The sequence below is a fragment of the Equus quagga genome, chromosome 12, assembly GCF_021613505.1.
Source record: "Equus quagga isolate Etosha38 chromosome 12, UCLA_HA_Equagga_1.0, whole genome shotgun sequence".
NCBI classification, from domain to species: Eukaryota; Metazoa; Chordata; class Mammalia; order Perissodactyla; family Equidae; genus Equus; species Equus quagga.
In genome coordinates, this window is record NC_060278.1 from 37,950,603 (window position 1) to 37,967,490 (window position 16,888).

Genomic DNA, 16,888 nt, shown 5'->3' on the forward strand with positions numbered 1-16,888 from the left:
TACCCTGGAATAAATTAAAAAAGCTAATGTGCCAGTTGTATTTAAAAACATGAAAAGTTTTGTTAGATTTGCCTCACATAATAAAGAGACAGAAAAGCAAAGTTAAAAATAAAGCAATTCACTAGCTCAGCAAATAAGTGAGAGGAATTTTCTAAGATGCTGATAATCAATCACTTACTTGACTCCAGATCATAAAATGAGTAAAGCTTCTCCGATTCGGAGGGTGTTTCTTCCATCTATGAAGTAAAGGGGGAGAACAGCAAAAACAATTTCAAGTATTCCAATATATAAATGAATCTTTAGATATTTAAATGAAAGTTTCTTAAAAAGACAATTTTCTATATATTCCCTCTCTTCAACATTTTCTTAGAGTTGAATTATTTAATCGGTAACAATTTTAAAGTAAAATCTAAGTTGTGACTTAACCCACCAGTTTAATTCCCAAATATAAAACTCTTTTACAAAAAATTTTCAAATTCTTCCCCCATCTCTACCCACAAACTTGTAATGATTGTAAGGATTTTACTACTAATTATTACAGAGAAGCAGAAATGGAAGAATAAAAATAGGAATTTATGACAAACTGTGCAATACTGAGTGAGTGCCTTGACCCTGAGGAGTCAATTTCCTTACCTGAAACTTAGGAGTAATAACAGCACCCGGCTCACTGGGGGTGGTTGTGGGGAAGTAATGAGGCATATCATGTAAGGCAATCAGCATAGGCGCTGGACACAGTCAGTGCGCAATAGGAGGCAGCTCTTATTCTAACTGCTTTGTGCTAGATTTTGATTTGGCAGGTCAGGGATGCAGACTGAGAACTACTACCTCAGGTGATTCTGAAGCAACTCATCTCTGCTCTAACAGTGGATCTCTTTCTTTTCAATATTAAAAAGGTAAAAAAATGCTCAGACTCAAATACAATGGCAACTATACTTTTATTATCCAGTGATTAAGGAAATGCATAAGGACAAAGTTGATCTAAATTTATAAATGCTTTGAAATAAATTTTTATTTTTTGGTTGACCACAACATATACATCTGAAAATAATAGTAAGTAGATGTGACAGATGTTATATACTCAGTCCAAAGACAATGCCCATTTGGTATTCCAAATCCAGTTTTTTAATTGAGATATAATTGACTTATAACATTGTATTAGTTTTAGGTGTGTAATCATACTTTCACATTATTAAAGCCCTTTATTATAAAACTTTATAGCCAAAAAAAGTCAATAAACAACAGATAGAATGGAGATGGAGCCTGAAATTGTTGGAGAAAAAGATAATTCATGCTAAAGCTTGGCAAAAAAATCTAGAAAGCGTCAACAGAGGAGAATTTCACAGAATCCATTAGAGTAGGAAAAGGGACTGAAGAAATAATTTCAATGAATCTTGGCTATTAAAAAAATATATAAGCACTCTTCCATGTAAGATTAATTATCATCTAATTAAAATTTCTCACTTGAAGAGGCAACTGAAAAAATTATATTCTTGCCCTGTGCATTAATTCACAGTAGAAGAGTAATAAAGGCAACATAATAGATATTACTAACATCTCCTGCCCCAAATATAGGACCTTCTGTCTCTATTTCCAGGAGATCATAGGCCTTCAGAGAGGGGCCATGCACTTCATCGCTGCCACTGATGCTGGGATTAATAGGAAAAGAGCAAGTTTTTGTCTTAAGATACTCCCTGAAATAATCCACCTTCTACTTTAACATGGGTTTAAATTCAGCCTTAAATAGGAGTTGTTTAAAAATTAAAACCCCAAGCATGTTTCACAAGTTTTATACTCACAAGTTTGAAAACAACTCTGCCAAGAAGTCGCACAGAGTCTGGAGGATATCTGGGTTTGCAGCTTTTAAGGCATTTGCATTCCCGCTTGTGGTCCTGCCAAGCTTTTTTCTGTACAGACAAAAGTGAGGAGGGCATATGAGACATAAAAATTTAACTTCCATTTAAACTGGTTTTGAACATTGAGAGTCATCACCATTAATTTAATTTCAACAGGCTAAATATAACTGCAAAATAGAACATGAAAGCAATATTCTAATACTGTTAATGATCAAGGAGACAGTCTTTTCCAAGTATGCAATTACCAGCCATGGACATTAAGAGCTTCAACGTTACCTTTGTCCTTTAATTTGCCCTCTGGTTATTACCTGGCTCGTGGAGTCCAATGAAAGGATCACTGGGGCTTAGTTAACAATTTATAACATAGCCCTTTAGCTGATTAAATAGAATTCAATAATAGACAGTGATTTTGAATACAAAAGGAAAATTTCCAAATTAGAAAGTAAAACACATGATTCGGAAAAATCAAAACAGGGCGGACAGCCTTCTGAATTTCTGTGCTGCTGTAACGAGTACAGAAATATCAGGAGGGCTAACATACCAAAAAATATAAAATCTTTTTGTTTTTGAAGACAACACAGAAATAGGTTATTAGCTACAATGATCAAATGTCCAGTTTGCCCAGGACTGTCTTGGTTTATACCTGTTGTCCTGGCTTAATTATTAATAGTGCCCCTATTAAAAGTGTTGGTTTAGATGATAAATTACACAGTCACTTAACCCATGATCCTAGCCATGTGCTGATGTGGCTGAAGAGACCAGTGAGCCTGTCACCAATCTTATAACAGTAGGGAAAGGAGAACAAAAGGAAAGGACATTCTCTCCCTGTGTCTTGGGTGTTGGGTATGCCATGGCTTCCTTTACATGGGATTACTTCTATACAGAAATAAACTCCAGAGTATCTAATACTTAGCCCTGGTGAGTAGCTAATATGTTCTATTCCAGCTGAGAGCTGGAAGTTCCATCACTGAAAAACCTGATGCTCCTACACGTCTTATTTCAGAAATTGTAAACCTGCTACCCAACTTCTGGGCCTATACAATCCCCCTAGGAGGCGCTCTCTCTTTTCTACTTACAGCACAATCAAAAGTTTCAAAAGAGGGGACCGCCCAGTGGCGTAGCGGTTAAGTGTGCACGTTCTGCTTCAGCAGCCTGGGGTTCGCCAGTTCGGATCCCAGGTGCAGACATGGCACCGCGTGGCAAGCCATGCTCTGGGAGGTGGCCCACATAGAAAACAGAGCAAGATGGGGACGGATATTAGCTCAGGGCCAGTCTTCCTCAGAAAAAAAGAGGAGGATTGGCAGCAGTTAGCTCAGGGCTAATCTTCCTCGGAAAAAAAAAATTCAAAAGAGCTGTAGCTTCTGTGACTCAGATTCAAGTTTGCTCAAAAAGATTGCCTGTGGCGAGCTGTTGGGTGACAGCTTGGCCTGTCTGCAGCTATTTTTAAGTAACCCAAATCTTGAAGATACTGTTTACAAGGGGTACATCACTTCTTTCATTAACTTTACTGACGGCTGCTTCACTTCATTCCTTCTTTTCCACTATGGCAATGCTCTTAACATGATGTTTGTAATTTTTTTTAATATTTATACTTTATTCACTTCTAAACAAGACTGAATTGCTTCAAAGTAAAGATATGTATGAAATAAAATTGTAAAATTAAAAAGAGAAAATGTCATAATTATGGGGGAAAAAAGTCCTCTACCAGTTACTTAACATCCTACAGTGTGTCAGTCATATGGCTAAGCAATTAACAGAGGACATTTCATCTGATTTTTATAGTAATCTGAATGGTAGCTATTATCCTTATATTAGAGATGAAGAAAGTAATGCTCAAGAGCTGGGATCTCAGCTACAGAAATACAAAAGGAGAGAGTAAAAATTCTTAGTATGCTAAACATGAGAGCTAAAGAATTACCACATTTGTGCATTACATTTATTTGAGTTGCCTTATAGGCAAGGCAAAAAAGGAAGCATAATCACTTACATAATTCTCATATGAAAAAAAACACATCACTTTACTAAGTATTAACTCACAGGAGGAATTTATTCCAAGAATACTAATCAACATACTGGACAATGTTTTCAACAACAGTTTACAACTATCATGGCTTTTCATAGTTACTTGTAAAGTCAGTACTCACTAAAAGGCATAATATTAAAATATAACACAGTGAAAGAAAATGTTTCTATTGTTCAAGGGGCCAGTCTCGGACTTGCAATTAGCAATTACCAACATGTATAAGATGCCTAAAACAAATATGGTTCCATTGTCAAATAAGTTTGAAAAACACTACCTAATGTAGATCTTGCTTAGAGATTTGAAATATTTTAGGTTATGAAAAGTTATAAAAAGCTCTGCATTAAAGGAACTTGTATAAATTATTTAACAGAGTTTCTCATGATTGTTATCGACATCTTTGGGAACTTAGGTTGGACATACTGACTCAGATATACCTACATACTTTCCTTCATTTATCTGGTCTTTGAATGACAGTGGGTTACGTAAACAAATTTACAGTCATTTATACTGACAGGAAACTAGAGCGTTGATATTTTTGATTACTGACTGAAGGGAGAACTCTAACTTTGGTGGAAGAGTCTTCATTTGGTATTAAAAGTCAAGAAGCCTGATAGATACCCTGAATGGACAGGCTCTGTGGGCAGGAATGAACCACATAGTGCCACTGGGTCTCTGAGAAAGCAACTTTGGCTCTGCTCAAAGCCTGAGTAAGTGTCCAGCTGAAAAAAGACTGCACCTAGTAAAGTAAAGGAGACAGAATTTGGACCAAAACATCTTCAGAGCAGATTTTAACCAATGCTTGTCTCAGCCACAAGAGAGCATCCATAACTCCTATGTTAAAACCAGTTTGAACAGCTCAGCCTCCTGGTAGCTTACGAGGGTGAGGCTAGGTAACAAACCAGTTGATCTGTTAGATAGAATTAAACATCCAGATTTTGGAGAATTCTTCTCAAAGTCAAAAATGACTTGAGGTCTTTAATATAACTAATATTGAGCTCTCATTTCTCAACAGTAATTAAAAACTAGACAATATGTTTTTTAAGGCTACTTGTAGATCTTTGCATGAATACATTGGACAACATACTTATCTTCCCATTTGCTTCAGCAAAAAGATGTTCATTCTTTTCATCCAAAAGCCAAATCAGATCATTTAGGTATAAATATAGAAAGCAATCATGCCGCTGAAATTAATCTATAATATAATGTCAACTTTACAGCCTACTGTATGTCTTAACATGATATTAAAAACTATGTTTGAAAAGATTGTTAGGATTTATCATTTACCTTCACACATCACATCTTACCATAAGGCTCACTAATATAAGCATACCACAGAAAAGGCAAACAAAGAAATCTTTTAAGCAACTGCGTTAGACTTTGAAGCAAAACCTCACTATCAAATGAGAACATTAGGCATTATCTTCACTCTACACACTTTAACCTCAGTCTAGACCTTAACAGCACCTTCTCAAAGACAACCTTCTTCATTTACTTTTTCTTATTCTATTACTGCAAATAAAGGATGTAATTAAGATTTTATTCACAATACTGGCTGTAATGTTTTCTGTTCTCATAGTTGAAAATTAACAATGATATACAATAAGCACAAATTAGCATGCGAGGCAAAGGAAATTAAAGTATTGCATTAAGAAACAAAGATATGAGACAGTTTTAGATGGGAAAGCACGAGATGAAGACATCTATGACTCAGTTTCATGTACCAGTACCTGCATGACTCAAAAAACAACTTTAGAATCTATATATTGCCATGTGTTTTTCAGTATATATAATTATTCAGAACATAAAATAATTAAACCAGTGGTTCTCATGAGGGGAATCCCCATCTTGAGGATTCTTTGGGAAATTTATGGGAGTATCTCTGTTGTCACAATGCTTGGGAGTACCATGGGCACTTACTGGTCAGGAACCAGAGATGCCAGACACCCTATGTAGGACAGTTCCATATGGTGATGAATTTTTCCAAACCTAATGACTTTTAAATGTCCCATCAGACATTCTATGAAGGTGACAAACTTGTTTATAATTATCTGAGCCTAGAACTAAATCTCCTTTTAGATATAAAAACAAAGAGTTGGCTTTTTACATACTCTTAATAGCACTGAATCTCCTAGGTAAATCAAGGGAAGACTGCATTTTAAAAACTTTAGCTAAGGTTATTCAATATATTTCATAAAATCATATCATTGAAGGCAATACCACTTGTAATATAGTCATGCACAGCATAACGATGTTTCAGTCAAGAACACACTACATATATAACGTGATCCAATAAGACTAGTACCATATGGCCTAGGTGTGCAGTAGACTATACAATCTAGGTGTGTGTAAGTACACACTATGATGTTCGCACAACAACGAAATCACCTAAAGACTCATTTCTCAGAACTTATCCCATTGTTAAGCAAGGCATAACCATATTTGAGATACCAATATAAAACATCTTCTGATCTGCATTTCGTACTTCCCTTCTCCAGTGACTCTGTATGGGTGCAAGTATATGACTTGCTAATTATGTATTCTAGTCTAGTCACACCTAAGCATTTACATATTAAAATACATCTTATTTTAAGTTGTTTTAATTTGCTTTCTCCTTTATATTCCAGTAATGGCATTATATTGATATTGAATATTGAAAATATATAACTAGGTAGATTGTATTACCTATGGAATTTCATTTCAAGAGAGTAGAGAAGACAAGAAAAGTATTTGTCATAGAAAGTTAGAGTTAGGTCTGAGAGAGCTGAAAACCCCAGATCTAGAACCCAGCTATACAGTTATACACACCACACATACACATAAATATATATATTTTAGATGCACAGCCTGGGGCCCAGCCCAGAGATTCTGACAGTACTGAAGGGAGAGGATCAGGTTCTGAATTGTTTTTAATCACTGTGGAGGATTTTATGTGTAGATAAGGTTGAAAAATCACTGAGCCAGACCAAATTACAAAGGAGTTTATCATATATATTAAATGGATGAAACAACAAAATACTAGTCTATAAAATCATGGAACAATCTCCCTAGGAATGAACATTTTATAATACTGAAATGAGGAAAGCATTTCTAAACAAGACATAAAACCCAGAAACCATTAAGGAAAAGATGTATATATTAAACTGTATAAAAATAAATAACTTTTGTACATGAGGGGAAGAAAACCTAATACCAGAAACAACTTTCAAAGATAAAGGACAAACTAGAAAAACAAAATCTAAAACACATATACAGACAGTGTTAAATGTCTCCAACATTGAAGGTCTTACAAATAACTAAGAAAAGGATGAATACCTCAAAAGAAAAAAAAGGTAAAGGACAAGAATAGGAAATTCATACTAAAAGAGAAAAACAAATACAAACCACACCAGTGAAAAGAAATTTTAACAAAAACAAGATAACATAAGTGACCGATAGTTTGGCAAAGATGAATGAAACTAACAGTACAGTCATGCGCCACTTGACAATGGGGTATGTTCTGAGAAATGTGACTTGCTGGTTGGTGTCCTGGGGCGTGTTTCATCCTTCACAGCCTTTCAGTGGCCCTTGGGGTTTCAGGTTTAGAGCAGAAGTTGGTAAAGTATGGTGTTTTGGTGCCTAAGTCTTTCGTAATAGTAGGTGACTCCGGCTTCTTGTTTTCCCTGTTCTGGCATTCCACAGGGCAGTACCCACTTAAACCTCAAGCATGCAGATCCTCGGGTGTGAGACTGTCCAACCTCCAGAATCTTTTAATTGGCTTCTGTGGCGTGACCTGCCCCTGGTTCTCCTTCCACCTCTCTCACCATTTTTTAAAAAGTCATCCTTTGCTGGTTCTCTTTTTACCTGTTGAATGGCAGTACTCCCCTGCCCCACCTTGACTTGCCTGCCTGTGTGCCAACAACACCCAAAGCTTCATCTCCAGCCTGGCCCGTTCTTCTGAGCTCCAATCCCATACTTTCTACGGATTAATAAAAATCTTGGCTTGGAGAGGAAGATCCAAGATGGCGGCGTGAGCAGACTTCTTTGTCTCTCCCCCTTTGAATCTATAACTAATTGGACATTCACCACTTGACAAAGGATATCTATATAGCATCTCAGGACATCGGAGAGACCCACACTGCCATACATCCGAGGGCGGACGGACTTCCCTCCGGGAGGAGGTGGAGATGGGTGAAAACTCTCCGACCCCGACTCACAAACAGCCTAGAGCCTGCGGGCAGCTTTCTCCCTGCAGACGCCCCCAGAACATCACCACAAGCCAAGGGCAGGAGGCAGCACAGACCAGAGGAGCGACGGTGGAAACAGGTGAACAAAGCCCTACCTAAGCCCCCCGCAATTACACCTGAGCCCAGAGGGAAGGTCCAGAGTTACACACCAGAGGCCGGGGGGGAAAACCCCTGCCCGCCATAAGCGGAGAGGTCCCGCCCAGTTTCCACAACGCCTGGGGGCTCTCCCAAACAGCGCGCCAGCCCGCCAGCTGCCTTGGCAAGTTCCGCTGACCGGGCTCTAGCCCGGGAAGGGCTCGGGATAATCGGAAATCTCCTGGGAGAGGTCCGGGGCTGGGTGGAGCTCCAGCAGCTGGCAACGTGGCCTGGGGGAGAAACTCTGAAGTCCCGTCCCGGCGGCAGGCAGGGACTTTGCCTGCCATTATCGGAGAGGTCCCGCCCAGCCTCCACAATGCCGGGAGGGTTCCAAAGAGGAGAATCCCAGGCAGGGCAGCAGCCGACCAGCTGCCACTGAACTCAAGGTATCCGGCTATTCCCCAGTTAGGGCAATGGGCTCCCCGAGATCCTAGGGGAGAGGACTGAGGCTGGGTGGAGTTCCAGCGACCTGGCGCTGTGGCCCAGGGGGAAAACTCTACAGTCTCACAGAAGCCTCAGCGATAGCCTCTGCACAGCACTAGTAGAGAGCACCCGTCTAGAAACCACAAGGCTGGAAGACCTTGGGACAAAAGCAGCATAGCTAGGTGAGCTAACCACAGACTGCAGAAGATGCCCATAGCTCTGCTGTGACCCATAGTGGACAAGCGAGATTTTGTGGGTGCCAACAGTGACAGAGCTGCAAATATAAGTGATCCTGCCCCTGGCCGCTGGGAAAGCCCATAAAACCGCTGCAAAACCTAAGGAGGGACAACGTCTAGGTGGTCTGCAACATAGGCACCAGCAGCCTGAAGTCCCCCTGTGACGGCCTCCACAGCTGAAGAGGGAACACATAGGATCACTGTGACTGCGTGGAGGGGCCCAGGCACACTTAGCAACAGCTGATAGGGTTCCTGGTTGGAGCAGTATAAACAGCTGTCCCCCTACCACACCAGTAGAAACAAGTGGAAGCAGTAACTAAACTCTATCTCTATGCAGAGGCACAAAGCTACACCATCAAGCAATATGAAAAAATATATTAAATCTCCAGAACAGAAGGAAAATGACAAACACACAGAAAACAATCCCAAAGACAATGAAATATACAACCTAAATGATGATGACTTCAAAACAGCCATCATTAAATAACTTAATGAGTTAAAAGAGAATTCAGATAGACAACTCAACGAGTTTAGGAGCTATGTCACAAAACAGTTCAATACTATAAAGAAGAACCAAACAGAAATACTGGAAATGAAGAACACAATAGAGGAGATTAAGAAAAACCTAGACGCACTGAACAGTAGGGCCGATAATATGGAGGAAAGAATTAGCAATTTGGAAGATAGAAATATAGAAATGCTGCAGGCAGAGGCGGAGAGAGAGCTAAGACTAAAACGAAATGAAGAAACTCACCAAGAATTATCTGATGCAATTAGGAGATGCAACCTAAGGATTATAGGCATACCAGAGGGAGAAGAGAGGGAGAAGGGGGCAGAAAGCCTATTCAAAGAAATAATGGCTGAGAACTTCCCAAACCTGGGGAGAGAAACGGAACTTCATGTGACAGAAGCCAATAGATGTCCAAACGTTATCAATGCAAGTAGACCAACCCCAAGACATATAGTAGTGAAGCTAGCAAAATTCAATGACAAGGAGAGAATACTAAGGGCAGCCAGGCAGAAGAAATTAACCTACAAAGGAACCCCCATCAGGCTATCAGCAGATTTCTCAGCAGAAACTTTACAGGCTACAAGAGAGTGGAATGATATATTAAAAAATCTGAAGGACAAAAACTTGCAGCCAAGAATTCTCTACCCAGCGAAAATATCCTTCAAATATGATGGAGAAATAAAAGCTTTCACAGATAAACAAAAATTAAGGGAGTTCATTGCCACAAAACCTCCTCTACAAGAAATGCTCAGGAAAACCCTCATTCCTGAAAAATCAAAAAAAGGAAAGGGACTACAAAACCAAGAGCAGAGGAGATAAGTAGAAGGACAACAACAGAGACTAGCAGCTCTACATCAGAACAGACTAAACCATGGGACGAGAAACAAAGGAAATTGAAGAGAACCGGAAAACAGGACATAAAATGGTAGTGGTAGACCCCCACATCTCAATAATCACTCTAAATGTAAATGGGTTGAACTCCCCAATCAAAAGACACAGAGTGGCAGGATGGATCAAAGAACAAGACCCAACAATATGCTGCCTCCAGGAAACACACCGCAGCCCCAAAGACAAACACCAACTCAGAGTGAAGGGATGGAAGACAATACTCCAAGCTACTAATGAACAGAAGAAAGCAGGTGTCGCTATACTAATATCAGACAAAGTAGACTTCAAAGTAAAACAGGTAAAGAAAGACAAAGAGGGACAGTATATAATGATAAAAGGGACTCTCCACCAAGAAGACATAACACTTGTAAATATATACACACCCAACACAGGAGCACCAAAATTTGTAAAGCAACTCTTAAGAGAACTAAAAGAAGACATCAACAACAATACTATAATAGTAGGAGACCTCAACACCCCAGTAACACCAATGGATAGAACATCCAGACAGAAAATCAACAAGGAAATTATAGAATTAAATGAAAAATTAGACCAGATGGACTTAATAGATATACATAGAACACTTCATCCAAAAACAGCAGGCTACACATTCTTTTCAAGTGCGCATGGAACATTCTCAAGAATAGACGATATTCTGGGAAACAAAGCAAGCATCAATAAATACAAGAGAGTTGAAATACTGTCAAGCATCTTTTCTGATCACAATGCTATGAAACTAGAAATCAACTACAAGAATAAAGCAGAGAAAGGTGCAAAAGTGTGGAGACTAAACAACACGCTACTGAACAAACAATGGATTATTGAAGAAATTAAAGAAGAAATCAAATATTATCTGGAGACAAATGAAAATGAGAACATGTCATATCAAATCATTTGGGATGCAGCAAAAGCAGTCCTAAGAGGGAAATTCATCGCAATACAGGCTCACCTCACAAAACAAGAAAAAGGCCACATAAGCAACCTCAAATGACACCTAACAGAATTAGAAAAAGAAAAACAAAGCCCAGAGTCAGTAGAAGGAGGGAAATAATAAAAATAAGAGCAGAAATAAACGACATTGAAACTAAAAAGAAATAGAAAGGATCAATGAAACAAAGAGTTGGTTCTTCGAAAAAATTAACAAAATTGACAAACCCTTGGCCAGACTCACCAAGAAAAGAAGAGAGAAATCTCAAATAAATAAAATTAGGAACGAGAGAGGAGTAATCACAACAGATACCAAAAAAATACAAGGGATCATAAGAGAATACCATGAAAAACTAAATGCCAACAAATTGAACAACCTGGAAGAAATGGACAAATTACTGGACTCTTACAACCTCCCCAACCTGAACCAGGAAGAAATGGAGAATCTGAATAGGCCAATCACAAGTAAAGAAATAGAAACAGTAACCAAAAACCTCCCCAAAAATAAGAGTCCAGGACCAGACGGCTTCTCTGGAGGATTCTACCAAACATTCAAAGAAGATTTAATACCTATCCTTCTCAAACTATTCCAGAAAACTGAGGAAGATGCAGTACTCCCCAACACATTCTATGAAGCCAACATCACTCTGATCCCCAAACCTGACAAGGACAACACAAAGAAGGAGAACTACAGGCTGATATCACTGATGAACAAAGATGCAAAAATCCTCAACAAAATTCTGGCAAACAGAATACAGCAATACGTCAAAAAATTTATACACCATGATCAAGTGGGATTTATACCAGGGACACAGGGATGGTTCAACATCCGCAAGTCAATCAACGTGATACACTACATTAACAAAACGAGAAACAAAAACCACATGATCATCTCAATAGATGCAGAGAAAGCATTCGACAAGATCCAACACCCATTTATGATAGAAACCCTCAATAAAATGGGTATAGAAGGAAAGTACCTCAACATAATAAAGGTCATATATGACAAACCCACAGCCAACATCATACTCAACAGACGAAAACTGAAAGCCATCCCTCTGAGGACAGGAACAAGACAAGCGTGCCCGCTTTCACCAATCCTAGTCAACATAGTACTACAGGTGTTAGCCAGAGCAATTAGGCAGGAAAAAGAAGTAAAAGGAATCCAAATAGGCAATGAAGAAGTAAAACTCTCACTGTTTGCAGATGACATGATCTTTTATATAGCAAACCCCAAGGAATCCATAGGAAAACTATTAGAAATAATCAACAGCTACAGCCAAATTGCAGGGTATAAAATCAACATACATAAATCAGTAGCATTTCTATACACAAACAATGAACCAACAGAAAAAAAACTCAAGAACTCAATCCCATTCACAATCGCAACGAAAAGAATAAAATACCTTGGGATAAATTTAACCAAGGAAGTGAAAAATTTATACAATGAAAACTACAAGACTTTCGTGAAAGAAACTGACGACGACATAAAGAGATGGAAAGACAGTCCATGCACATGGATTGGAAGAATAAAAATAGTTAAAATGTCCATACTACCTAAAGCAATCTACAGATTCAATGCTATCCCAATCAGAATCCCAAGAACATTCTTTACAGAAATTGAACAAAGAATCCTAAAATTCATATGGGGCAACAAAAGAACACGAATTGCTAAAACAATCCTGAGTAAGAAAAACAAAGCGGGAGGCATCACAATCTCCGATTTCAAAACATACTACAAAGCTACAGTGATCAGAACAGCATGGTACTGGTACAAAAACAGGTCCACAGATCAATGGAACAGAATTGAAAGCCCAGAGATAAAACCTCACATCTATGGACAGCTAATCTTCGACAAAGGATCTGAGGGCCTACAATGGAGAAAAGAAAGTCTCTTCAACAAACGGTGTTGGGAAAACTGGACAGCCACATGTAAAAGAATGAAAATCGATCATTCTTTTTCACCATTCACAAAAATAAACTCAAAATGGATCAAAGACTTAAAGATTAGGCCTGAAACAATAAGTCTTCTAGAAGAGAATATAGGTAGTACACTCTTTGACATCAGTTTCAAAAGAATCTTTTCGGACACTATAACTATTCAGATGAGGGAAACAATAGAAAGAATAAACAAATGGGACTTCATCAGACTAAAGAGTTTCTTCAAAGCAAGGGAAAACAGGATTGAAACAAAAGAACAACCCACTAATTGGGAAAAAATATTTACAAGCTACTTATCCAACAAAGGATTAATATCCATAATATACAAAGAACTCACACAGCTTAACAAAAAAACAAACAACCCGATCAAAAAATGGGCAGAGGACATGAACACACATTTCTCCAAAGAAGATATAAGGATGGCCAAGAGAGACATGAAAAGATGTTCATCATCCCTAATCATCAGGGAAATGCAAATCAAAACTACACTAAGATATCACCTTACACCCGTTAGATTGGCAAAAATATCCAAAACCAAAAGTGACAAATGTTGGAGAGGTTGTGGAGAAAAAGGAACCCTCATACACTGTTGGTGGGAATGCAAACTAGTGCAGCCACTATGGAAAACAGTATGGAGATTTCTCAAAAAGTTAAAAATTGAAATACCCTATGACCCAGCCATCCCACTACTGGGTATCTACCCTAAGAACCTGAAATTAGCAATCCCAAGAATCCCGTGCACCCCTATGTTCATCGCAGCATTATTTACAATAGCGAAGACGTGGAACCAACCTAAATGCCCAGAAACTTGACGACTGGATAAAGAAGATATGGTATATATACACAATGGAATACTACTCAGCCATAAAAAAGGACCAAATTGTTCCATTCGTATCAACATGGATGGACCTTGAGGGTATTATGTTAAGCGAAATAAGCCAGACAGAGAAAGAGGAGCTCTATATGACCCCACTTATAGGTGAAAGTTAACATATAGACATGGAGAACCGATTGGTGGTTACCAGGGAAAATGGGGGGGTGGGGGGAGGGCATAAAGGGTGAAGTGGTGTACCCACAACATTACTAACAATAATGTACAACTGAAATCTCACAAGGTTGTAATCTATAGAAATCTTAATTTAAAAAAATAAAATAAAATGAAAATCTTGGCTTGGCACAGTCGGTTTTGACTTCAGATTCATCATGAACATACTTAAACCTCTCTCTCTTCCTCAGCAGGACGAGCTGCTGCTCCAGCTCTTCTGTCTTTTCTCTCGGCATCTCAGTCTCCTGGGTCAGCCGTGCCAGAGACCTCGGGGCTGCTTCTGCTTCTTCCCTCTCTCTCTCCTTCCTTCGACATGCCCTGCTCGTGCTGCTTTTGAAAGGATCTCTTAACTTTGTCCTTCTCTCCTTAGACTTTTTGCCGCTGACGTCATTCAGGCCTTTTTATCTTGCTTAAGGGGCCCTAACTAATCTCTCTGCCTCTCACTCTTTCCCTGGATCTCAACCCATTTTTAGAGACTGCCACTAGAGAGACATTTTTGTAAAAACCTGATCCCCAGCTTAAAAATGTCTGTTGATTCCCTCCTGCCTACTGTATAAACTCAAGGTTCTAACGTCTGGCATTTGAGGCTTCTGCAGGCCTCATCTCATGCTACTTCCCTGGAACTGGGTGACTGCTCGCATAGACTGTCAGTAACCTGAGGGCTGGAACCGTTTTCCTAGCACCTTGCACGGTGAACAGCAAGTTGCAGGGATTCAATCACTGGATGCTTTGACTCCTTTACACGGTTGCATTGTCACCTGCACTCTGCTTTTACGCCTTCACGTTAGTGCCTTGTTGATGTGTTTCGTCACACTACCAAAGCTCGGTGATATCTGAAGCACTGTTGCTATGACAGTAGCAAGTAAACGTAGGCAGGACAAGTACATTCTCTGGGCAGGGAATTATTTGTGACAGGCTCAGGTATTTTTGAGCCAGTCTGTAAAGCTGCCCACATATATGAGAACACACAGGAGAGGTCCCTAAAGGCAGTGACAAGTCGGCAAGGCCTGGTGATGGCTGCTGTGAGTGTGTGAAAGAGTGTAAGCAGGGAGGTGGAAATCATCGTGTTCCTTGGGCTCCTAAGGTAGTGGACTTCTCCCTATGAGTCATCTTCACTCAGCAGATACAGTTTAGCTTTGAATAATCCTCAGCAGCAGTAGTTGAGTGGGCCCCTGCTATGTCAACACTGCTGGGTTTGATAATTAGATAATTATAAGGACGTGATCAGATTTGGGAAATCCATTCCTGGAAGATACCCATGTGTTTGCTCATGATTGTCAGGCAGGCTTCTAGCCTTTCTTTGGAGCAATGATGATTGCTACAAAGATAATTTTTTTGTGCTGAAAATCTTTTCCTGACGTCAGTGAGGTCTGGATGATCTTTCTCACTTCTTACCTGCTCAAAGTCAGCACAGAGAAGCTTGCAAAGTCCTTGTATTTTGTGGAAATAATGAATAATGTCCTATACAGCCATGTGTCACTTAATAAGGGGTATGTTCTGAGAACGGCATTGGTAGGTGATTTCATTGTTGTGTGAACATCATAGAATGTACTTACTCAAACAAACATGGTATAACCTACTATATACCTAGGCTATACAGTACTAAGCTTATGGGACACTGTCGTATTTGTAGTCTGTCACTGACTGAAACATCATTATGTAGTACATGACTGTATTGAGAGGAGGTCTAGGGTATAGAAAACTAGGGACTCTGTAGCCTTGTTTGTAGAATTGTAAATTGCTCTAATCTTTTTTTCTTTTTCTCCCCAAAGCCTCAGTACACAGTGGTATATCCTAGTTGTAAGTCCTACTAGTTCTTCTATGTGGGATGCCACCACAGCGTGGCTTGATGAGTGGTGTGTAGGTCCATGTCCAGGATCCAAACTGGGATCCGAACCGGCAAACCCCAGGCTGTGGAAGTGGAACACGGCAACTTCACTACACTACTGCGCCAGCCACTGCTCTAATCTTTCTGATGGGTGTTTGGTAATGAACACCTAAATTTTTAATGTGCATAGTGTTGGCACAGAAATAATATTCATAAGGCAGTTAATCCTAACAAATTTAAATGACGTAGAGAAATAAGTTTAAGAATGCTCATAATACGTTTGGTTAAAATACTGATCCTTACCAAATATTGGTAAGAATTTTTCCAGCTTTTCCTAAAAGAAAAAGCTATTTTGTCTTTCTCATTATACTTTTCCAACACTGTTTGAATTTTCTGCAAAGAGCATTTATTATATATATATATAAATAAAAACAAATGTAATTATCTTTCTTATGTCTAGTAACTATGATTCGGGAAGAAGCATTTTTACACAAAAGAGACAGCAAAATTACTATTTAACAAACACAGCTTTTCAATACCTATTTTGGAAAATCTGGTTGCAACAAAGAATGGTTTATGCATTAATTTTTAAATTCTAAAAAAGACTTCAGGGAATTCTTTTGCAATACCAATGAAATCTTTTGTAGAGCAAAGACTCATTCACATTCAGTAAACTTTCATCAGTTTAGCTTTGTTATGTCTAGTTTTCTTAAAGAAGCGCACTACCAATTAGGTGCATCTTGCACGTAACAGGTGTTCAATAGATATCTCATGATTTATTCTAAAACCAGTACCATTTAGGAGATACAATTTATTATATATTTATCATTGATTATTTCAAATTAAGACCATCCA

At 38.9% G+C, this 16,888-nt stretch overlaps 1 protein-coding gene across 2 annotated transcripts in view; it reads right to left on the reverse strand.

Moving 5' to 3' along the window:
* Positions 1-16,888, reverse strand: part of SMYD3 (SET and MYND domain containing 3) — a 663,517-nt gene that overhangs the window by 475,698 nt on the left and 170,931 nt on the right. For both annotated transcript variants that reach the window (XM_046678091.1, XM_046678090.1), the window contains exons 3-4: positions 1,797-1,904; positions 179-236 (exon numbers count right to left, since the gene is read on the reverse strand). In XM_046678091.1, coding sequence (XP_046534047.1) covers positions 179-236; positions 1,797-1,904 — 166 coding nt within the window. The remainder of the gene's footprint in view (positions 1-178; positions 237-1,796; positions 1,905-16,888) is intronic.